We start from the raw sequence: 25,352 nt of genomic DNA, 5'->3' as shown, positions 1-25,352 counted from the left end.
AGATAAATAAATGACACTCGTGATTTGAGAAAGAAAAATCTCTTACGAAAAAGAAAAGATGATGAAAAGTTCTTCCCTCTATAATACAAAAGAGGAAAAGTCTATTATGAGAATCACTATTGACTCGCTTTATTTCAGTTCAACTTCACAAATAACGTGTCACATGAGTGAGAAATTATACACATCATCTTCTTGAATATGTAGAAATAACTTGGATTTTCTCCATATATCCATGTGCACTCCTGAATCTTTGATCCAATCCAATCTTTTGTCAATACTTTCACTTTCACAGGCCCCTTAATTCAACACCATTGCTGCAAATGTCTACAATCTCCCATGTTAAGAATACCTAGTATCAAAATTCTAATTATTATGATTGTCATATTTTCTTATAACACAATCAAATGCACAAAATCCGCTTATGGTGTAATCAAAGTGGGTTTGTTTATTCCACTTTACCAGACAAAACTGATTTGAAAATGTGTAGAAAATCTGCACTACAAACAAATTAGTTGACAGTTGATAGGATTGAATTCTATGCCCTAAAAGCTCTGCTAAACTGTTATAAAAGCAGACCACTTCCCTTACATTTTCACAGCTCTCCATAGCTTCTACAATCTTTTCTACTGTTGTTTTTTAAGTAGCAATGGCTTGCCTGTATGTGGTGGTGACAATAGTGTTGTTAATGGCAAGTTTTGAAGTTAGTTTGAGTTCAAATGTGAGATATAATGTGGAAGAGGAGGCAGATTGGCAGGAAGCTAGTGCTACATGGTATGGCAGTCCTAATGGAGATGGAAGTGAAGGTATTTACACTAAAAACCAACATACAATATATTCTTTATATACTTTCTTTCTACTTATATTAATCTTTTGTAAGACTAATGGCCGTTTTGTAGATGGGTTCAGGCCCTATTCCGCTTTACCTAATCAGAACCTTTTGTATAACTGTGTATATAAATGGCAACTTTAGCCATTACAAGATCTCTTCTTGTCATTCTCATGCAGAGGCTAAAATAAGTAAGATTTAATTTATGTTAAATTCGCATAAACATAATTATATAGAATAATGTTCCTAATAATTTCATCATTTGTTTGATTGTAGGATAACTCTGATAAATGGAAAGAACTCAAACAATTATGGGTGCCTACTGGTCTTAAAATGAGGGTCCTTTGAATGCTCCATTTTCAATTCGACTGAAATCTCTTTCTTCAGGAAAGACACTTACTGCATACAATGTCATTCCAAAAGATTGGCAACCTAGTGCTACATACACATCTGTTGTTAATTATGATTAATTATCATTCAAAATAATTTTTTCTCCATCCAACATATCAGCTTATTTATAATACATCTACAAACCCCACACACATATATATATATATATATAATATTCAAAATCGATTTCTACAGTCTCTGGTTTCATCAACTTTATTTTAAATATTATTACAATATAATAGTGTTTTTCAATCTAAGTTATAATGTTATCCACTTATATTTCTTGTCATCTATAATCAATTTTCATTTCATATTGGACTTTGTAAATAAAATATCATATTATGAAGACATTGCATGTGAAATCATCTCTTTTTAAGAGTTTGATCCATTGCCAAATTATTACATGATGTCAAATATTTGTATTATTAAATAAGATTGAATATTCTTTTATTTCTATTAAAGGTAAAGAATATTCAAAAGTTCAAATTTTTTGTTGGAGATATTCAAAGAAAGGAAAATGTTTTAAGATGCTTCTCATATCCCTAATAATATGAGAAGGTAAATATAAAGACTTTACGCCAAATTTGTTTTCTTATAATGAAAATGGGTGTTTGAATGTTTTATTTATAATTTAATAATAATAAATCTTAAGATTATAAGTTGGGATTAAAAGGATAATATTAAATTTATAAAAAATAATCAAATTAATTATGATATTTAGTGTAGTGTGGTAACTTGTATACTGTTGTAAATACACACTACATAATTTAACTTCTCTTTAGATTAAGAGAAGATATTTTGTGATTATGCTATGATTTTATCAAAATGTCAAATTTCTAGTGATATTGAAATGTTCCTTGATTTTGAGTTTGATTTTTCTAGGCATATGCACCATGTGTGAATGTATATGTGAAATGCTCATATCCTACAAAATGCAAGACTTAGATTACTATTAGATTGTTATGTTTCATGGATTTTGCTAGTGTAACACCCATATTAATTAAGTTGGACTTCACAAGTGAATCCAAACCTCCTCTTTTGACCTAAAAGATCTCTATTTTGAAAAGACCAATATTAAATCTATCATATATCTCTCTCACTCATTCCCAACAAGCGTACATTTTTGCAACTTGAAGCTTTGGGCAACACTATCACTTGTTACCACTATTCTGATTTCTTACACATGCATTCTTCTCTAGTGTTGGTAAAGAGCTCTTTCCTGACATTTGAAGAATCAGCTTTGACAAATAGTAGCAATATTTTGGAGATTTTTAAAGTGTTGGAAGAATTTTATTTCATTCATTGTGGGAGCTTGGTATCATTGTTGTAATATTTTCATGTAGCATAATCTATTGTCTTTTTCTAAATATATTTATTTACTTTCTTCTTTTCATGTTTATGGCCTTTTTATTTGTTTTGGTTGTCCATAAAAATAGAAATATCAAAATGAGGGTTTGACTAATGTAGAACTTTCCCTCAATTTTTATGTGTGTAAATTTGATTTGTAGAATTCTTGTGTGGAGCCTCTCACAAATAAAAAATATTTGGTAAAATATTTCTATTTAATTAGCCATGTTTTTGAGTTATTCGTTGTACTCATTGTTCTACTAGAAACTCATTTTGTCATTTCTTGCACTATTGTCTTCTACGGGTCTATTTGTGTTGAATTTTTGAGGAATTCTAGAATTCCTACCTTTTTTTTGTCTATACTAGATGACAATGAACTATATTCACTTAGTGCTCGCATTCATGGTCGAGGGTTGATCCTGATTACAAAAGACTCGTCTTTTACTTATACTTTTCATTTTCGAAGTCCTTTTACTTAAAATGTATAAATAGAAACTGTATATTGTGCTTCATCCTCTACAATTAAAAGTGTGCATAAGATATTATTAGGAAAAAAATGTCTTTTCAATTAAAGATTGCATTTAAAATAAATTGACTATTTTACTTTCGGTTTTATCAAAATGTAGGAAGGATCTTGGATTCTCAAGAGATGCCTTTCATTTTTAGGATTCAATTTCCTCCTTCACATTCTACATTTTTAAAAAAAAATTTAAAACAAAATAACATTTATAAAACAAAAATCAATTCAACTCTTTCTCTTTTTAATTAGAAGCTAGTTAGACTATGCATTGTATTTCTCTTATGAACTTTATGACCCAAACCACTTCTTCTAAGAATATAGTGTTTAGGATCTGGAGAAACTTATATATGTCTAAATCTAAACATTCACATAGTCCTCCTCAACCAGAGCCTAATTTTGTATCACCAAATCCATTTTCTTCAAGTTGGAGAAGAACCTTAGGGATTTTCAAGAACTTATATCAAAATATTATTATCTTGAAGTGAGTCTTGTTGTAAAAAATGTGAGAGTTTTTCTTATCTCTAATTTTAAAGGCCTTAAATTCTTAAGATCAATAGTGCATGTAGTTGAATTTCATGTGTATTCCTATACATCCGTTCTAGTACAACAAAATTAGTCACAGTTGGATCTCATGAGTTGACATGTAACTCACTTTGCAGATATCAGGGGATTTTACCATATGGTGATTGGAACACCTACATGATGACTACATAGCCATTGGTGGTCCTTCTATTTAAAATATATGCTTCCTTCCCGATAGGTCCTCTTGGTACTGTCAGAATAATCCTATAATAGCGAGTCCTACTTTTTAGCCAAATTAGGACATTGAAATCAATATTTTTAACTAAATCTTAACTTTCTAACACCTATAGTAGCTAAATTCTTAAGAATTCAAAGATGATCCAAACTAGGACAATTTGTTGGATTTTTCTCATCAATTCTAAATATATATTTATTTTAAAATTTTATAATAAATTGTAAAATTTTCTAATGTTAAGTGTAGCGTGGATAGTATGTTTTTGATTAGTAAAGCAACGTTAACTAGGGCACTAACCCTTAACATAGTCAAGGAATATCAACAACACATGAACAACACCAAATCACAATAAGGTTGTTGACCCTTAAAACAACAGCACGAAGGCAGTAAGAAACAACAAAAAGGGTGGGCAAAGCCTGGAAAAAACAATCGGACATGCCAAAGAAAACCTTGTCAAGCCGGAAGACACCCAAAATCCCAATCAAGGAAGGGGCGAGACACCTAAACCTAGTCAAGTAAGGGTTTGGGGAAGAGGAGAAGACTTCCCCTTCTACCTATGAGAAACCACTATCCAGACGATACTGTCATTAGCACCATCAAGAGAGAGATCACTCAAGAGAGATCTAGTCGGGTTACAATCATTAGTGTCAACAAAGTGCTATAGCAGTACAAAAATAGGTTGCTACGAAACAACACCGGGAGTAGGTTCAACAGGAGTAGAACAAGGCTACAGAATAGGAGAAACTGGGGTGGGGACGCTAGGAACAAAGGAGGCCACAATAGGAGGATCAAATAGAAGCTTAAGCACTAGTGAGGGGCACAACTTCCTCATGAGAGTAGATATCATCTTCATGAGAGGAGCCAACATAATCAAAGTCGAAAGCATTCATCGTCAAATGATCAGCAATAGCATTCTTCCACCAAGTAGCAGCACCCCTATGATGTGGAATAGAACAATCTGCAACAAGATGACCTGTTGAGAAGCATTTCCAACAACAAAAGGGGAGACCCTCATAATACAATAATGGGATCAATGGCCTATCCCCAACCATAAGAACCACATCCCTTGAGAGAGGCAAGGAGATGTCCATGTTGATAAAAGTGTGAGAAAAAGTAGAGTGCCCAATAGAAGAGGTGACATCATCCACTTTCAAGAAACGACCAATAGAGTTACCAATGGTCTCATAGCGAGATTGCTTCCAAAAATGGAGAGGAAGATTAGGAAGACGAACTCATATTGGATGCACATTAAGTGGTTCAGTAAGGGGATTAAAAGAAGTTGTCGAGGACTTGAAATAAAGAGAGTGATCTCCCCAAGCCCACAGCTTGTCCAACACCGAATCTCAATCAGAGACAGAGACAGAAGTAAAGGAAGCAATAAAAAGACCTTTTGCACAAAGAAAAAGCTCAATGCTATAAGCAACCAGGGGCTTCCAAGAATCATTCACCGAATGATGAAGGATTGGAAGAGAAGGCCAAAACCCAGCAAATTTGCACACCAACGCATAGTGTTGATAGAAATCAATATTATCCACTACATTGTGACCACAAACCACCACAGGGGAGGATTTGGCACAGGGAAGAGGAAAAATTCCGTTTGGAGGATGAGCAGTAGATTTGGCCATGCGAAAAAAACTTCGTCCACCAGTGAAAGGAGGAGGTCTGGGAGGAACCAAGGCATTAGCAACACCAGGAGCATTCACACCCCCAACAACAACACCAGTGGAATGACCCCGCGGACTAGCAGCAGGGACACCATCAGAAGCTGCAATACCAGAATGAGGAGCAGAAATTGGAGCCACAACTCCTTTCAGAAGGGCATCCACGGAGGGGAGAGATCCGTCTGCTGCAAGGGTACATACGTCGTCGACGGGAATAGAGGCACAAGCACCACACAGAGCAGCCAAGGCCGAAACACCAATAGCATTGATGGAGGCATCCACGCAGAAGGAACAACAACAGCCAGAAACGAGCGAGCAGGAGCCATTTCAAAATTCTAAACTAGAGATATTGATTCAACAAATACGTGCAGATAGTATGTTAGTTAATAAGATTAAAAGATAATACTAGAGGATATAAAAATGTAATAAAACGGGCATGTGGAGTACTTGATGAAGATACAAAGGGATTTTGATTATATTAGTGTAACTAGAGAGGGTGTTGTAATGACATGAGTTTGATGGGTAGAAATAAAATTAAGGATGTGTAATGAATGCACATGTTATGTCATTGTCCAATAAAGTGAATCATCTAAAGTGATGTGTGAGGAGATTCATTCATGGTGGTATTTTCTTGTGGTTGTAATTATTTTGTCTTTGGCTTAGCATTAGGTTTTTAATTAAATGGTTTTGAAATTATATATATATATTCAAAATCATTATAATGGGTACATGTTAGGTATTCAATTTAGTACATGACATATGTGGTACATCTTGATAAGCGGTGGTCCATAATACATATGCATTGTAATGCACACACATTAAGACTCAATTATGCTTCAACTAATGTTAGAATGCTGTAACTTAAAACACATTTTTGTCTTCATTTTTTGTCCATATTTTGATACACTTACCTAAGATAATAGGTATATTTTTTTTAATACCACAGTAAATTGGTTGAAACAAGAAGTGTAGGGTTGAATTTAGATAAACTAATAATCATTTATTAAATTATCTATTTGTCATAGTTTTAAATATAATAGTAGAGTTTGAGATTGGATTATGGAACATAGACTACAATATAATATCTCCATATAGAGCTAATTACTTTAATTATCTTTTTAAATCTTGTAAAGTGTGTTTATGTATTGTTTTAAGACTTAGCTAGTGTATTTAAGGTAATTACTACTTTATTGCATTTATTTACCAACCTTAAATAAATTTAAATATAATGGTTTATTTACTTTTGCATTTAAAATCTTAATTCACCAATTCTATTATATACAAAGAAAATATTATCTTTTTATATTTGCAAAAATAATATTATCGTGTTGTGATTCAATAGTTTATTGTCACTAACATCATAAATAAATTAATATGATAATGTTGAAAAAGATCTATCAAAGCAAAACTGAACTATAGTGCGACTATAATGCTTTATAAAAATTAACATTTTACTAAACGTATTTGTTATTAGAAGCTAAATATCTCAAATCTTTTGATACTGACCTCCTTAGACTTATTGTCAAGAATTTCAATGGAATCAATTTCTTCAAGTTGACTTGAAGTTAATACCCTTATATTTAGTAAAACTTAATATATACTAAATTATCTACAATTCCATACAACTAAGTATTTGCTGAAATATTTGTAATTCAATTATGATTTCTAAAAGTCAATAAGAAAAGTGTACAAATAAACTTTAGAAACCATTACTTCAAACAAAACTAAAAACTAATGTTTTTTGTCAAAATTGACACATACACATACACATGCATGTCTTCAAAACTGATATAAATTAGTTGATTCGACCATTAACAAATAATTCACACTCATCTACTACTAATTAGGTAAACTATTTCTAAATCATTCAACTAATTACGAATAATAGATATAATTTATTGAATTCTTTATAGAACATTCAATACTAACACATATAATTAAGTGAATTCTTTGTATTTGAATAAACCATTCAACTTTATAATCATTCAATACCAACGATACATACAAGTAACTAAATTTTTTTGTTTAAATAAACTATTCAACTTCATAAATCATTCAATACTAACAACACACATAATTAAGTGATTCTTTATATTTGAATAAACCATTCAACTTTATAAATACATTAAAACTCTTAAAAATAAAAAAAATAAAAAAACCCAAAATAATAACTAAATAAACCTAAAAACTGAAAGTAAACAATTAGTTGATTCCTTGAAGACCGCCGTTAACAAGTGTGCCTTCACACTCGTGATTTATGAAAGAAAAATCTCTTATGAAAACACAAAGATAATGAAATTTCTTTTGTCTTTATAAAACAGGAAAAGTCTATTATGAGAATCACTGTTGCTCGCTTTATTTCAGTTAGACCTAACAAATAATGAGTACCATGACTGATAAATTATACACATCATCTTGTTGAACATGTAGAAGTAGCTTGGATTTTCTCCATATATCCATGTGCGCTCCCAAATCTTTAATCCAATCCTCTCTTTTGTCAATACTTTCACTTTCACAGGCCCCCTATTCAACCTCATTGCTGCAAATGTCTACAATCTCCCATGTTAAGAATACCCAGTATCAAATTTCTAATTATTATGACACGATAAAATGCAAAAAATTCGCTTATGGTATAATCAAAGTGGTCTTGTTTATTCCACTTTACCAGACAAACTGATTTGAAAATCTGCACTACAAACAAATCAGTTGATAGTTGATAGGATTGAATTCTATGCCCTAAAAGCTCCGCTAAACTGTTATAAAAGCAGACCACTTTCCATACATTTACACATTTACAACTCTCCGTAGCTTCTACAATCTTTTCTACTTTAGTTTTCAAAGTACCAATGGCTTGCCTCTATGTGGTGATGACAGTAGTGTTGTTAATGGCAAGTTTTGAAGTTGGTTTGAGTTCAAATGTGAGATATAATGTGGAGGAGGAGGCAGATTGGCAGGAAGCTACTGCTACATGGTATGGAAGTCCTAATGGAGATGGAAGTGAAGGTTTTCACACTAACAACCATCATACAATATATTCTTTATATACTTTCTTTCTACCCACATTTATCTTTTGTAAATGGCCATTTTGTAGATGAGTTTAGGTCCTATTCCGCTTTATCTGAATGTTCTGATTATGTATATAAATGACAACTTTAGTCATAACACAATCTCTTCTTGGCAACTTTAGTGACAATAGATTTCATTGTTTCACTTTATTTGTGCTCATCTATATAATTTCTTAATTGTCGATAAAATATATTTTTTACATACTTTTCTTCTACTCACATTTATCTTTTGTATGACTAATGACTATTTTGCAAATAAGTTCGGACCCTATACCACTTTACCTAATCAGAACCTTTCGTATGACTGTGTATCGATATCAATTGATTGTGATTTCAGGTGGAGCCTGTGGATATGGTAGTCTTGTAAAGACTACACCCTTTGGATCAAGGGTAAGTGCGGGGAGTCCAGATCTGTTCAAAGGTGGTAAAGGTTGTGGAGAATGCTATCAGGTATATTATAGCTTATAGTTTAACTTTCACTTTGCAAATTATGGTTTTTAGTATTGGAAATGTCTTTTTTCTTTTATTGATTTAGACTCATGATCTCAGGTAAAATGTAAGGATAACAGAGTATGTTCACGAACACCTGTGAATGTAGTCATTACAGATGAATGTCCAGGGTGCCCATCTAATCATTTTGATCTTAGTGGAACTGCCTTTTCAGACCTGCCAAAATTTCTAGTCTTCTTAATGAAGGAAGAGTTCCGATATTATTCAAAAGGTATTTTTACACTTTTAATTATTAGTATGTTTTTGATAAATAAGTGTTTGGATTATCATTTGTAAAATAATATTATAGATATTAGAAAAAAGAATCGGTGAAAATAATAGAATTTTTAGAGACTATAAAAAACTAATGTCTTAAATATAAGAATATTTCAATCGTTTTCATTGATGTTTTTCTTTTTATTTGTCAGGGTATCTTGTGAGTATTCAGGTAAGAAGATTGCATTCCATGTGAATGAAGGGTCAACTAATTATTGGTTTTCTGTTCTTATTAAATATGAAGATGGAGATAGTGATCTTCAAGAAGTCGATCTAAAACAAGTAGGATATAATTTATGTTAATCAAATTTATGTAGTTTTTATAGTTCATGAAGATCAGTCTTATTTTTCTAGATTCAGCTGTATGTAGATTTTTCTTATCAATGTTTGAATCACATTGCATGATCCATCATCAGAATGAGTGAATAGAATCATACAATATTATCCAAAACATTGATGACAGTTGAATTCAGAAAAATAACCACTATTGATAATTTATATTTTCACATATAACATAATTATATAGAATAATGTTCTTTTAACAGTTTTATTATTTGATTGGATTGGCTGTAGGATAACTCAGATACATGGAAAGGACTCAAACAATTATGGGGTGCCTACTGGTCTTTAGATGAAGATCCTTTGAATGCTCCATTTTCAATTCGACTAAAATCTCTTTCTTCAGGAAAGACACTTACTGCATACAATGTCATTCCAAAAGATTGACAACCTAGTGCTACATACACATCTGTTGTTAACTATGACTAATTATCACTCAAAATAATTTCCTCTGCATCCAACATATCAGCTTATTTACCATACCATGCATCTACAAACCATCTTAAACTGTTTTGTATTATCTACTGCATTTTCCTTTCCTTTTCCCCATTTCCAACCAGTTTTGAAGGCATTGTTTCATATGCCAAAACTAGTGTTGAAGAAAGCTAAGTGTTGGTTTGTAAAGGAGGCTCCTACCGTCTCTGGTTTCATCCACTTTATCTTAAATATTATTAGAATATAATAGTCTTTTTCAATCTAAATTCTAATGTTATCTCTTATCTTCTATAGTCAATTTTCATTTCATGGACGTTTGAACTAAAATATCATATTATCAAGACAATGTTCAAAACATTGCATGTGAATACTCTCTGTTTAGAATTTGACTCATTGTCAAATCATTACATGATGCCAAATATGTAATTATTAATGGAGAATAGTATTAAATAGGATTGAATATTGTTTTATTTCTCTTAAAGATGTACAATATTTAAAAGCTCAAAATATTTGTTTTCGACACTCAAATAAAACAAAATGTTTTTCATGTACCTAATGTACCTTAATAACATTTAATATAATAAATATAAAGATTTTATGTCAAATTTGTTTTATTTCTATTATAATGAAAATAATATGTTTAAATGTAACATTTATTTAGATCAAAATAATTAATAATAATAATTTTAAAGTTTATGAGTTGGATTAGAAGTATAAGAATAAGATTAAATTTATAAAAATAAATAAATTAATTATGATATTTACTTTAGATTTTGAATTGTGTAATATGTTTTGATTAAAGAAGCACAACAAAAAGTCTAGACTCATTACATATAACTCATCATGGCAAAAGAAGCAAATCTCAAAATTTGTCATACTAGAAAAGCAAAAGGAATGCAATCAAAAAAAAGGAAAAAACCAAGAACAACAAAAATAAGAGGAGACTAGCCACAGACCAACTAATAAGTTACAATCCATTTAATATTTGAGGTCTATTATGGCTTGCCACTCCTTGTTGAGAAACTCCAATTTTATTTTTCAAAAGTCACCTCCTTTGAAGAAACACCCAAACTAGCCACAGTAGACAAAGGAGAATGAAAATGAGGAGTGGATTTTCCTCTTCAAGCTAGAGTGATGAGAACTATAATCTAGAAATTGATGAAAACCAATTTTGGGAGAAGGAAATGATGGGTCTGGTTTCATACAAATAGAAACATCAAGGATCAAGGACAAGGAAGCACCATATTTTCTCTTATTGGGTGCAATGCCCTTATCTTGATGGACAAAGGAATGATTATGAACTATATGGTGAAAAAAATGAGATAAAGGGCTAAATCAAACTCAAAAAGGTAGAAAATAAGACATTGGTGAAGAGGTAAGGTTTTACCAAAGTCCAAAATTTTCTTGATATAATCCTCCTAAGAAGTATAAATCCAAAAAGTGAACAATCTTAAATTGCAAAAAAAATTATTAAGCATGGGGAAAAGGAACATGGAACCACTTGTAGTGGCCTTCCAAAGTTACATACCTCATCATGAACTCAACAATTTTATTCCATATGCTCAAGGGATCCTCCCTATTGAAATTATTCTAGAGATCGTTAACTTTCTCCCCCCCAACCAAGAATATTTTCATCACTTCTTTGTAACCTTCCTTTATTTTCTTAGACACTTTGATCCCTTCATTTGGTAGACCAATGGTAGTAGCAATAGTCTCAACATATAGCTAAAATAATATTCTATGGACAAGCATATTTCCATCCTTCTAGTACTTAGAAAACTCCACCAAGAGGGCTCGATCATACTCGTTCATGTCTTATATATATGAAGAATATTTTCCTGCAAGAAGAATTTTCCAAACTTCCTAGTTTGTCCTAAGCATTTTACACTTAGGTTCCACACATAATATATCTACTCCTATGATAGAACAATCAACACTAACCATAGACAAATTTTTGGTCATAGAGAGGGCCTAATTCTAGACACTTCTAAGAGTAGCATGTTGCACATTATAAAATGACAATAAAAAATCATTAATTGTGAGAAAGGAAAAAGAGACCCTTTCTAGAAGTTCTCAAGGATGTCTACCTTTTTTGATCTTGATTTATGGTAGGGTAAGTGGACTATGAGGTAGGGTTGACATGGATGGTGGATGGAGTGATATAAGGACCTAAGATGCATGGAAGGGATGAAGGATTTTGTTCTGGGGTATAAGAACCTAAAATGGATTTAGAGGATGGGGAATGTGTATGTTTGGGTTTAGATGGAGGAATATGAGACTTAGTAGGGATACCAATGTCTTGAGAGTGAGATATGTAGCCAAGGCCATGATAATTCAAATGGATTTGATTTTATATCAAGGGGTTATTATATACCTTGTTCATGGATTCCTAAACCTTTTCCTTGATTAAGCATTCTTAGAAAAATATTTTTAGCAATTGGATATACTTGTTGCTTTTGAATCAAGATGCTAGTCCATTTTGAGGAGGATAAATAGTATGGAAGAAATGATAAGCCCGTGAAGTAAAATGGAATGGATGATAGTGGAAGAACCCATTTGATATGTATGGGATTTGTGAATAACTTGGATAGAGGCGATATGATCATGAGGGGGATTAGGAGGAATGATAGGGTCTTGAGGAGGATATGGAGGACTATTACGAGGAGATAAAGGGATACTTTGATCTAGACTTGGAAGAGGATCATTGGATGGAGTGGAATGGGTTCTTTGCTCTTGATTTTGAATATGACCATTTGAAAGAATGGAAGGGATATTATGATCTTTCTTAGGAAATTTGGATTATGAGTGGGACTTTTAATACTACTTTTTTCTTGAGATGGAAGGGGGTCATTTGGATGGTTTGAAAAGGTATGGTGGGATCATTGTGAGATTCTAGAGAGATGGGGTATTGGTTAACAATTAAATGGAATGAGAAAGCTTTGGAATCTTGATCTTGATTCACTTTAGGACTTGTGTTCTTCATGCTATAGTTTATCATCTTGACATGGGATTTGAGTTTGAATATGTATAGGGGATTCTTGGATGAATTCAATATTTTGACATGATGGGGATGGATTTTGAATAGGACTCTCTAGAGTGGGTTTGATCAAAAGAGTGCATGCTATTGATTTTAGGATTGTTGAATCAAGGGAGGGATTGCTATCAAGGATTCGATTAGCTTGGGTTTCTTTTGTGGACAACCATTGAGGGTAGACTCGAAAGTTATCATCATTGGATTCATTGTTTGATAGTAAGGATTATTGTTGTAAATCTTTAGAGGATGAAGGAATGGTGGGAGAAATGGAGGCTATGTGTGGGCAAATATCTTTGTGGGGGGAAAATATAATTATTGCTATGATTGTTTTCAGATAATTCATTGCTAGACATAGGTAGATGATTTTGATAATTCTTGGAGAAAGTATCTTAACATGTTATTAATTACTCATTAAGTGAATTTTTAAGATGTTCTGTAATAGTAATGTCACCTTGATCAATAAAGCCCTGAATGAGATTTTTAAATGTTGAGAAATCCAAATTTTATGTCCTTTGGTCCTATGGTATTCACAAAAGTTACTCTCATTCCACCATGAGGGTTTGACTAGAGGTTGAAAGTGAACAATTTAAGGTAATGTGATTGTGTTTTACTGGACCAATTTTATTAACAAATATTTGATTGGTTCTCCAAGATTTGAATATTTTTGTCCTTGTGTCTTGCAAATGCTTTCTAGATGATGAGAAATAAATCATTGTTTTTTATTATTTTTCATGGGGATTGATGTGCTGATATGTTTTTTTGGGTAGTAATGGGAGGTCATAGGTTGGTTTGTTTGGTTGTAATTGTACATGATGGCTTTATTTGTTTAAGGGTTTGGTGTAAATGTGGATTGTCGGTCAAGGGTAGAATGTTGTTTTTGGGGATGTAGTTTGGATGTGTGATTTAGGGGTTTGACATAAATGCTTTAACTTCCATATCCATTTTTTTAAAGCAATCCATGATGTCTTGTTTTGGTTTGTATGTCTTTGTGGATAAGGTGTTATGTTGTGGTTGTTGTTAAGGTATGTAGTTTTAGTGCAAGTTTTGAGACATGCATAAGTAGGATTGATATGATTGATAAGTACATCGTATGGTCTCCTATTCTCTTTGAATTGGAGGGATAGATACTTTGCCTTCCCGAAAAAATGTGTAATGCCAATCCATGATGTCTATTTGTAGATTTTGCGACCTTGTTTCAACTACATAAGACATGGTTAGATTGCTTTTGGATTTTCTTGGTTTTATTAAATTTTTATGGATTTTTTTATTTCTATGATTTTTTTAGATTTTTTATTAAATATTAAAAACACAAAAATAAAAAAATACCAAAGACAAAAACCTATCGCTAAATTTGAATGATGTTTTCCCCTTTTGGTTTCAAGCAAAGAAGGGGGGCTAAACATTTGAGCACATAAAACATACAAACAAGCCTACTCAAATGGGAATATCAATCCTTGCATACAAAAAAAATGATGGCCAAAAGGTTCAAGTATACGCTTTACAAGTTCAACAAGGGGTATCCTCTATATACCAAAAGGGTATTTTGAAGCCTAAATCTATGAAATGAAAGATAATAATGTCGAACAACAAAGATAAAAGGGTAACCCACTCTCCTCCTTCTCTTCTCTAAAGTATAAAGTTATTAGAGGCTTAGCCCAAAATGACAAGATTTCACTTCCACGAGGCCTATCTTTTGATTCAGCCTCACTATTTATGTTCCATTGGAACACAAGAGTTAAGGTTTCCCCCTAGAGTGACCACTCCTCTAAGAAAGGCTCTTAAAAAAAGCATGATCCCTTATTTTTCATGCAGTCAAAATTGTCACTAGGAAGAAATAGGAGAGCATGCTCAAGGGAATATTAAGGATTAAAAGATGCTTGTTCATTTTAAGTCCAAATCCAAATCTGAAAGGTTGATTTTAATCCAATTTTTAATATGTGGAAGATACACCAAGAAGGCTGATCTAAAGAAATAAATAATTCTATAATAGATGAAAAATATTATGATTTCTTTAAAACTAGAAATGAGAAGGTTTAGAAAAGGTGCACCTAAATTTAGTGCTTTCCAATTGTTTTGACACTTATTGATCCAATATGATGAGCTCCAAGCTAGCCTTTTCGACACTAAATCAAGTGTATGAAAACATGCAAAAAATAATAAACCAAATAAATAAATTCTATGTGTATATTGATTCCTTATGATTTTCTTATATATTTGAAAAGAAAAACTCAGTAAAAGATGATTTCATGTGAAAAAACTATGCGAAAATGAAGTTTTGAAAAGAAGGGGTGATTTTAAGTGAATTAAAAAAAAATTATTCACTATATAAAAAAATGAATTAGACCATGCGATAGTGCATCAAACCATATTCGCATTTTGCATTTTGAATTTTGAAAATCCAATATGTTATGCAAAATTTTCGGTCATTTTTGTAAAAACTGCTGCAAAAATGCAAGATTACAGAGCAAAAATGCAACAAGATGATGCAAAAATGCAAGAATGTGAAGAAAAAAAGTAGAAATATGAAGAAAAAGTGGAATAAGATGGGTGAAATGTGAAAAATCATAAAAAAACCTTACAAAAATGCAGCAAGATGGTGCAAAAACATAGGAATAGTGTGAAAATGCATAACACAACCTTAAAAAAATGCAGAACTCAAAATCGTAAATGCAAATTTGACCTATAACCATTCAAAACACTCAAAAAATCACACAAAATCATTAAAAAATGGTACTAGTTTCCCACCAGGTGTTCCGACATATGTATGCTAAATTTTTACCTATTAATAGACCTTAAAGGTCAAACCACTAATCCTAGATCTACAAACTAGTTCAACAAACTATGTATTGAGTACTAAATCATGAGATATAAACAAAACTAGTAGCCATTATACCTTATACCCATTATTTTTATGACTCCATTATTTTGTTATCCTTCAAGATCTTATGGTTTTGATGTTTTGTGTCAACTATTATCACTTGCACAAGAGGCCGTGAAAGAATGGAGTGTGGTTTCTTAATGAGGTATGGCTATGATACAAAGAGGATGTGATTATGTATGGATCTATAATTATTTTGGAAAAATATAGGTAATTATTGTATAGAAATCTCAAAGAAAATCAAGGGTTTAAATTAAGAGGTTAAAAGATGAATGGGCATGATCACATAGCTATAAGAGAATGAATAGGATTGAAGGGTAGGTAGAGATAAAGGGATGAGATTGAGTGGTAGGTAAAAATGAATAAGATTGAGAGTTTATTTTGAAATGGAGGGATATAATTAAGCGGTGGGTTGACTTTTAGATTTAGTAAATGTGCATATTAGAGAAAGGACAAAGTGAATGAGGATGAATATGACAATTGTAACGTGACTACAAATTTAGATTATGATGGACGTGAACAAGTTGGAGGGCTAGGATTAGAAAGAAGAAGATACTTAATTAATTAAATGATTAAAAGTATCTATTTAATTAATAGAGGGAAATGATGGGGTTAAGATAATTAAATAAATAATAAATAATCATTTAACTTCTAGAAAGAAAAAGCTAATGAATTAAATAAATGAATAAAATATTTACCTAATTAATAGTAGAAAAAGATAATGGAATAAACAAATAAATAATAATATTTATTTGAAAATAATGGTAAAAAAATTAAATAAATAATAAATATTTATTTAATTAAGGATAATTTTAGGTGTCTACACTATCATATATGCGATTCATCAATAGAAGGAATGAAAAATTAAATCTGACCTTATAGGCTAAGGAATTTAGCTTCATTTTTTAATTTAATCTTCACATGATCTAGGCAAAAGATTTCATCATCTCATATCATGATGGTTTGCACTTGTGTGGCCATCATGGCCAATAAGTCCATCATCTAGTTACCTTCCCTATATGCATGATTAATCAAGTGACTCTACAAAGTTAACAAATTACTACAAGGAACTCTAATTATATCCAAGAGAGACCAATTAGGTAAATATTTTCCTAAAAAAATACTAATGACATTAGAAGATTCCCCTCCAGTGATAATCTTACCTAGGACTTTCTTCTTGAAAATTTGAATACCATGGCATACTATTTCCATCTCACTATCGATAGAATTTTGAACCCTTAACTTGATAGCATAAGCACAAATAAAATTACCTTTATAATTCCTTATAACTCCACCCTGCCTACTTGCACAAAGTTACCAAAGGAAGAACCATTAAAATTTAACTTGAGTCAGCTGGGAGCAAGGGGACTAGATAGTATTTAGATGAGCAGAGGCCTTGAAATTATCCACATTATGAAAAATATTAGAGATATCTCTTATCTATGCTATCTTGATTTCAACATCTGAAGGATTTCTAGAAGGCTTCTTCTACCCTACTCATTTGATTTTCTCTAAATGATGACATTGATAATTGAGTCAATAAGAATTTCCTAAGGTCTTTTTATTCACGAAAACCCTATTATTTCATTCTTTCCAAGAACCCCACCCAAGATGAAATAAGGCCAGACACCAAAGTTCCACAATAAAAGGGTGGAAAAAGGATTGGGACCAACAATTCAGGATGTTCTTAATACTATTTGAACAAACCCAAATCAACAAAAAAGGTTTCAAGAAATTTCTTCCTAGTGTTCCAAGTATATACTCACAATAATAAGAATATGTTCAATACTTTCTCTAGATTGTTCAAAAAGGAAACACATGTTGGCCAACTAAATTCCTCTTTTTTGTAGCTTGTCTAAGGTAAGGACCTTCTTGTGGCAAGCAATCCAACAGAAGAATATATCTTAAGAAATGACTTTGTGCTTCTATAGTATTGATGTGATGGGATTCACTAGTCAAAATATGCAAACTAGGTCCATCAAACTCATTCACATCAACATACATTCATAAAATAATTAATAGGCCCAACTACAAACCCTTGGAAGAGATGGACACAATGGTTTGTTGCTTCTTTTTTTGAGATGTAGATGCAATTAGATAAGATATGATGATAAAATGCAATAACTAGGGCTAATAGGTTGCGTTGTTTAGTTGGAATTTTAGTAGGAGTAAATCTAAAGTTTTCAGTCATTTTAAAGAGTTTAATACTTTTATAAAAAGTGTAAAATTATAAAAAAAAACTAAGGATTGACAATGGTGGTGATTTTTTATTAGCATCTTTTAATAGGTTCTAAAATAATCATGGAATAAAATGAAATTAGACAACTCTCACACCCCTCAATAAAAAAGAGTTATAGAAAGAATGAACAAGATGTTGAAACAGATAACTAGGAGTATTCTTGATGTAACTAGCTTGGAACAAAATTATTGGGTAAAATTAGTCACTACAACTTGTTACCTAGTAAGAAAATCTTTTACATTATCTTGTTTATAATATATGTGTGGAGCTATTCTTAAGAGTAAAGCTTTCACTAAGATATCTTAGAGTATTTTTCTCCAAGGCATATGCTCATATGTCTAGGTAAAAGAGGTCAAAGTTGGAGAACACGGTTGTAAAATGTATCTTCATTATTTATACTACTAGTCTAAAAAAATACAAGCTTTAATATCATCTGGATGAGAGATTTTTTTAGTAGTAAATTATATGTCATCCTCCAAGAAATTATATCATCTTCCACTACAAATAGAAAAGGTAGAAAACAAATACGTATTTAAACTTCCCTTAAATACCAATAAAGTTGAAGAAAAATATCATGAAAGATTTATGGAGATAAAATATCAAATAGCTTAGATATTTTTTAAGAGGAAATGAAACCTTCACCTTAGTGATTAAGGAGATCTTCTTGTTAAAGGCAATAACCAATTAAATATATTCCTTGTAGATACCTAAAATTTTCCTAGTCTAATTAAATATATTTTATCTGTTTAATTAATTCACTAACCCTCTTCTAGATTTTCTCCATGTAAATAAATACTTTTATTTATTTAAATTATCCTTTTCCTCAATTAAATAAATGTTTTATTTATTTAATTGGACTCACTTCTTATATTTTATTTAATTAATTCAATATCTTTTTTCCTCCATGACACTTGTCATTCATGTCTTCATTTTATCCTAATCACCTCTCTAATATTTTCCCATTTTCTCTACCTACCCTTTAATCCTAGCCAACCATTTATCCTTCCACCTCTTGATCATATCCCTTCATTTCTAAGGTGTTCTCTATATAAGGGGATCTTTTCATCCTTGTCAAACCCTAATCCCTAATTCTTTCAATCCTTAATCAACTAATTGATCACTTTGTGTGATCAATCAATCAAGCATCTATACAACCACAATCTGCTCTTTGTTGATCTCTTGTTCACATACAACATCTGAGAGCAACCATATCAAGCAATATCAATGGAGATAGGAAACGGTGGAGATAAAAACCTACTAAGCATGTGAATAGTATAATATTTTGTATTTTGTGTTTTGCATGTTTTTAGGTTCTTCATTGGTGTATTGTGGATTTTAATTGTAGAACTAGGGTTTTATTTGGTTAGATATTTGTTTGGTTTTACTATATTTTGGTATCTTGATTTTATCGTATATACTCCTAACTAGATATGTATTGTTTCTTTGATTATTAATATTGATAAGCCTAAGACTATAAATAAGACTATGAAAATTAATTGTTTAAACCCATAAAAAGTGTCCATGTATGAGGAGATGGTTACATTGAAAAAAAACATGACTAATGGAAACTATTACCTTTGCTTGATGGATGTAAACCTGTTGGATGCAATGGGCGTTCAAAAATATAATTGGCTACAAACAAATGTTCTTAGGTTGATGGAGTTGGTTATAGTGATATTTTTCTCCTAGTTGTGGAGATAACATCTAATTGGAGAAAGTGATTTATATATCATATTCAAAGCACTAAATTGACAAAGATAAATAAAATTTAGCTTGAAGTTAAAAAAATGTGTATGATGTTAGGTAATTTCTTAAGATGTGGTGCCAAATGTATTATACTTTTTGTTGAGATTGGGATTTATGAGGTCAAAATCAAATCATTGCATCCATTATAAGATGGATGGTAAATGTTTATTTATTGTTGTATTTTATATTGATGATATGTTATTTTTAGTAATGTGAAGAGTATGGTTTGTGAATTGAAGTATCATCTTTGAAAATAGTTTGAGATGAAAGAATTGGGGAAAACAAAAATCATTCTAGAGATGAAGATAAAAAATAGAGAGTTAATAGAAATACTTGGATGGGTTAGAGTAATTAAATGGGCTAGATGTTGGAGAGATTCAACATGTTAGCTTATAGATCATTGTGTGCTCCTATTTCTATGGTGACTAGGTTATTATTTAAGAAATGTCTAACTCCTCCTACTGAGATGGAGGATGTGGCCATAGTATCTTATATTAGTACAACTAAGAGTTTTATGTATGCTATATTCTACACAAGACTATATATTGCCTAAAAAGTGAAACTTATTAGCCATTTCATGAGTACATTGGAATGTAGTGAAGAGGGTTTCAAAGCATGCACAAGATAAATCCAATCACTTCATTTATTATCATGGTAATTCTATAGGGGCTACGAATTGAATAACTATTCATGAGTTTACGAATTTATATAAGGATGAAGATGTACATAGTAGGAGATCAAGAAATGAATGAATTTTCAATATGTTTGGTGGTACAATTAGTTGGATAATCAAGCAATATGTTGTGGTCATTTTATCCTTTATATAAGTGGATTACATGGTAACTACCTATACTTATAAAGAATTCATCTACCTTAAGCGACTATATTCAAATGTAAGGCTAACATGTATAAGATATATTATAACTCTATGTGATAATTAGAACTCTCCATATATCTAGAAAAGAACCTAGCCTTTCATATAAGGGTGAAGCATATTGGTCTTTAGTACCATTTTTTTATGACATGCTAGAGGATGGGATGGTGATGCTAAAGAAAGTTGACAATTTGTAAAATGTTGTAGATGCATTGATGAAGGAAATCCACATAGAAAAATTTAGATGGTACTATGAGTTTATTGGGCTCTCAACCCCTCACAATTAACTCATATAATTTCTACTCTATTTTCTCTTATAAAGTGCTCAACAAGAAAAATAATGTTAAGAAAGGCATCTCATTATTTCTCCTAATGTTGAATATCCAAAAAATGTAGTTTTCAAACTATGAAAAATGAAAACTAAACTTATAGGATATATAATTAGTTGTTCACTAAAATAAAAAAATTAGGTTCTTCAATATCACTCTTATGAATGTCTATTATGTAAAATATTTCAAGATTTGAAATTTATAAAAATTTATGGCTTCTACAAGTTTGATCTCCCACATTGAAAAATTAAAAAACTTAAGATGTACATAGAAGAGTTGTGAGTTGCCCTTCTTGACCAACTTATAATGTGTTATGATGTGTCATAAAGTGTCTTTGAATATAACTAATGAAATGAAAGTGTAACATCTCAATTGATGACTAGATTTTGATGTGCTTATGATGAGTAGAAGAAATATTTTATTTTTATCCTATGAACTCATATTACGATTTTGATGTTGGTTTTCTAATTAGATATTTGGATGCCATAATTTTTGTGGTTTTAATTCATGATTTTGTAATTACATTTTGATCAGTTTTATGTATTACTCACTACTATTAATTGGATGACTAAAATAGAGGTACTGGATAGTTGATTGTAGATATTGTTATGCTACTCAAATTTCTTCAAAATTATATGTTTGTCATGTATTTGTAAGCACATGCCCATGAAATTATATTCTAATCTTTATTTCTAATTTTTTATAATTGGTTTACGTTTTGGACTATGAGTTTTTCTTTCAAAAAAACTTTCATCACATAAACCTATATTATGATATAATTGTGTTTATGTTTTTTATAATTTTCACGGGGGCTTCACTGGCTAGGAAATATTATATCATGTGCATTCATATTGGGGGGTTTAATATCCCCAAAATGAGGGTGCAATATTGTGGAGCACAAAAATGGAATCAGGTAACTAAGACATAATCACACTCTCATGTACACATAGTGGAATACGAAAGAGCCTAGGGAGATAGTTCACTTTGGCTAATTATTATGAGGAAGAGAGAGCCACACAATATATATTAGGGTTTCTATTCCTTTGCTACAAATGAAGAGTATATGTGCAAAATATGATGATGCAATCAACTATGCTAGGAGATAAGCAAAGATGCATACTAGTGCAAGAGCACCTAGTTTTGAGTGCAATTTCTTCATTTTGGTGTGTTGGTCCTTAGGTTGGTTTTGGCTGGTGAATAAGAGTCTTATCATAGGTCCTCATATATTTTTGAGATGCTTTGGTAGGTTGGATGTCCATAGGATCATGCATTTTCTCAATTTTGGTTTGTAAGCCCTTGTAAGCCTAAAATGGCATAATCATGCATTTTGATGTAGAAATTATTGAAAAGCCTTGTTTGGAATTGGGACATGTTATGGTAGTATTTTTTAGTCATCCTAGATGATTTTCAAAAGGAAACAAAGCATGTAATGCCAAAATGCACTTTTTGACAAAAGTTGTCAAAGTTGCTTGACAACATTTTGCAACATTGAGTAACTTTTTGCAACTTTGAGCAAAGGGTTGGTTAGGAAACCAATGGAGAGTTAGTTAGACCAAAAATGGAATATAAATTCCCTGAGAATGAATGTAATGAGGTTGGTGAACTCCTGGAGAAGATTTAAATACAATTTGAAGACCATTTTCAAGTATTTACCTTTTTTTTGCTCTAATTTGGAGCAAGAGTCCGTACTTCATGGATTGATTGCATTGATGTTATTTTATCATTGTTTTGTACATGTTATTTTAGTGCTCAAGAATAATTTTGGTTAGTTGTGTTGTAGGTTTGAATTGAGTTGTTGAATTTGTAAGCTCTCGGCCTGAGCAAGGGTTTTGAGGGCCCAAACATGGTTCCAGCTTGAAGTGCTTTGAGTTCTTCTCAATAACTCTTGGGAATCAAGCCATGGAACCTTTATATAGTTTATATAGTATTTTGTTTTATTTGGAGGTCAATAAAAGGCCATTGAGCATTATTTCCTAGGCGAGCTCAGTCATAGCTCAATTAGGAAATGAATGAAATTATGCAAGTGCTTGCAAAGATGAGTAGGTTTGGAGTTTCCAAGTGTTTGGCATGAAGAAGTGGGGTGTGGTAGAGAATATGTAAGATTTTGGAGGTGTGGAAGATTAGGGAAGACACCAAGCCCTTGAAAGAAGACCAAAAAGAGCATAAAACCCCTTAAAACAAGCCATTCTCAGGTTTTGCACCTGTATGGTCAGACTAGGTTTTCTCATTTCATAAATATTGAAGTAATTAAAAAAGGGTACTCAAATCACCAATGAATTTGTTTGGGTCTTTGGAAAAATTGTGAACAAACCCACAAAAACCGGTTAGGTAGGGCTAATTGGGGCTCTAGGGCTACTAGGCCTAGAAAATAGGGAAAGGAAAGAGCGATGCATAAATTGATCAATCCCAAACTGAAAACTAGTTGATTGGCCTTGGGAAACCTCATAGATATCTACTACAACCCCTGGAAGCATTCGTTATGAATTTTGATAGTGTAAGGTTGGATTTACCCTTGTGAATCCTAACCATGCTTGAGCAACTAGTGAGCACATCCTGATTGGGAGAACTCCTAGAGAGTTTGGATGTCTAATTTGATTAATAGACCAAAGGAAATAAAGTGAGCCCACTAAGAGAATACTTGATTGCATTTTGATAAAGGATTGACTCTCTTTGAGAATCCCTCCCCATCACATACATAAACTAAAGATACTGAAACTTGCAAACCTCAAACTAAGAGACTAAATATAGATCAGGGAGGGAAATTCTAATTTGTACCTATGACTAAAATTTGGATCAAACTGAGCAAGACCAGGGTGCCACGCGCTGGTTCCTGATTCCACCAGAGGGAGTTGAAACTCGGGAATTTAGGTCCTGATGGTCTAAAATAATGAGTTGTCAAAAAATGCAGAAAAACATAGAGGACCAAGGCACCATACCTTATTCTTAGGTTGGACCATGATGCCCTAGTCCCTAAAGAATGAGTTAAAATTTGGAGGATGGATCTGTATCTATGTGCTCTATCAGTTCTGAAGATCATGCATCCACTGGATTTTTGTACCTGCGCCTACAACTGAAAAGGGTGTCTAGGTGGCTATATAGGGTTTTTCCTTAGTGAAACCCCTTGTTTTGGTGTTTTCTACGTCCACAAATAGCTGATAATGTATTGAGAATGTGTGTGCAAGAATCTTGTGTGTATGCATTATTCTAAATGAACAAGAAAGTAGATCTAGAGTTCTACCCTACGCTTTGGAGAGAAAACCCTAAATGAGTGTTGATGTAAATGTAAAGACTTCAAATCACAAATGAAACAGAGATCTGTAAATCTGAAAATGAAACTCATGCAAAGACATGAAAATAACATGAAACCATACCAAACCCTAAGGCAGAGGTACAAGCCCATCAGCAATCAGTGATCTCCTACTATTCTTCAATGTCTTCAAAGCTCCTAATGGATGTTAAAAATAATTGATGAAGGCTTGATAAATGCTTGATGAATTGTTGATTTTCTATTGTATACTTCACATAACCTACACTTTCACTTCATAAGAGGCTCCTTCAATCGCTAGATTTTAGATCCTTCAAATGAGGAAAGGAAGGCTTTATGTATGAGACCCTAACTTTGTTTTGAGTCATAGGCCGACTTAGAAATAATATTTTTCCCAATCTCTTGGATTTGAATATTAAAATACCGCCAAAACATGCTCTCAAAATTTGGGGAGAAAAATTCAGGACCATGTTGGTACCAACATGGTCTGAACACATGGTCCAGCCAACTTTTTGCCAAATTTTCGAGGAAGAAAGATATTGTGATGTTAAAGCAAATTTTCTAGGAAAATATGAGAATTTGAGATGTCTAGATATGCAAAATCGAGCCTTGAAGGTTGAAATAAGACATAATTAGGGTATTTGATGAAGTGATTAATTGGGAGAATAAAATAAAAATGGGCACACTTAGGGTAAAGGGCCCAATTTTATGATATGTAGAGAGATGAAAGAAGGCCTTCAATTAAATTAAATTAATTAATTAAATGCTTAAAGGGAAATTGAGATGCAAGATGCAAACACAATAAGGTGGGTGCTAACCTAAGCATGGAATTGTACCATGCAATTAAGGGTATACAACTTATGATGCTACATATATATTGCC

At 31.9% G+C, this 25,352-nt stretch overlaps 1 protein-coding gene across 1 annotated transcript; it reads left to right on the top strand.

The window, feature by feature from the left end:
• The first annotated feature begins 8,347 nt into the window (after nt 1-8,347).
• On the top strand, nt 8,348-10,057 carry LOC131078787 (putative expansin-B2). Its single transcript, XM_059212814.1, has 5 exons — nt 8,348-8,504; nt 8,904-9,016; nt 9,116-9,287; nt 9,484-9,503; nt 9,905-10,057. Exons 1-5 carry the CDS (start codon nt 8,348-8,350, stop codon nt 10,055-10,057), a joined length of 615 nt encoding a protein of 204 aa, XP_059068797.1.
• The last annotated feature ends 15,295 nt before the right edge of the window (nt 10,058-25,352 follow it).

This window comes from Cryptomeria japonica, chromosome 2 (genome assembly GCF_030272615.1).
Source record: "Cryptomeria japonica chromosome 2, Sugi_1.0, whole genome shotgun sequence".
Classification (NCBI taxonomy): domain Eukaryota; kingdom Viridiplantae; phylum Streptophyta; class Pinopsida; order Cupressales; family Cupressaceae; genus Cryptomeria; species Cryptomeria japonica.
This window is presented reverse-complemented; position numbering and strand designations above follow the sequence as displayed.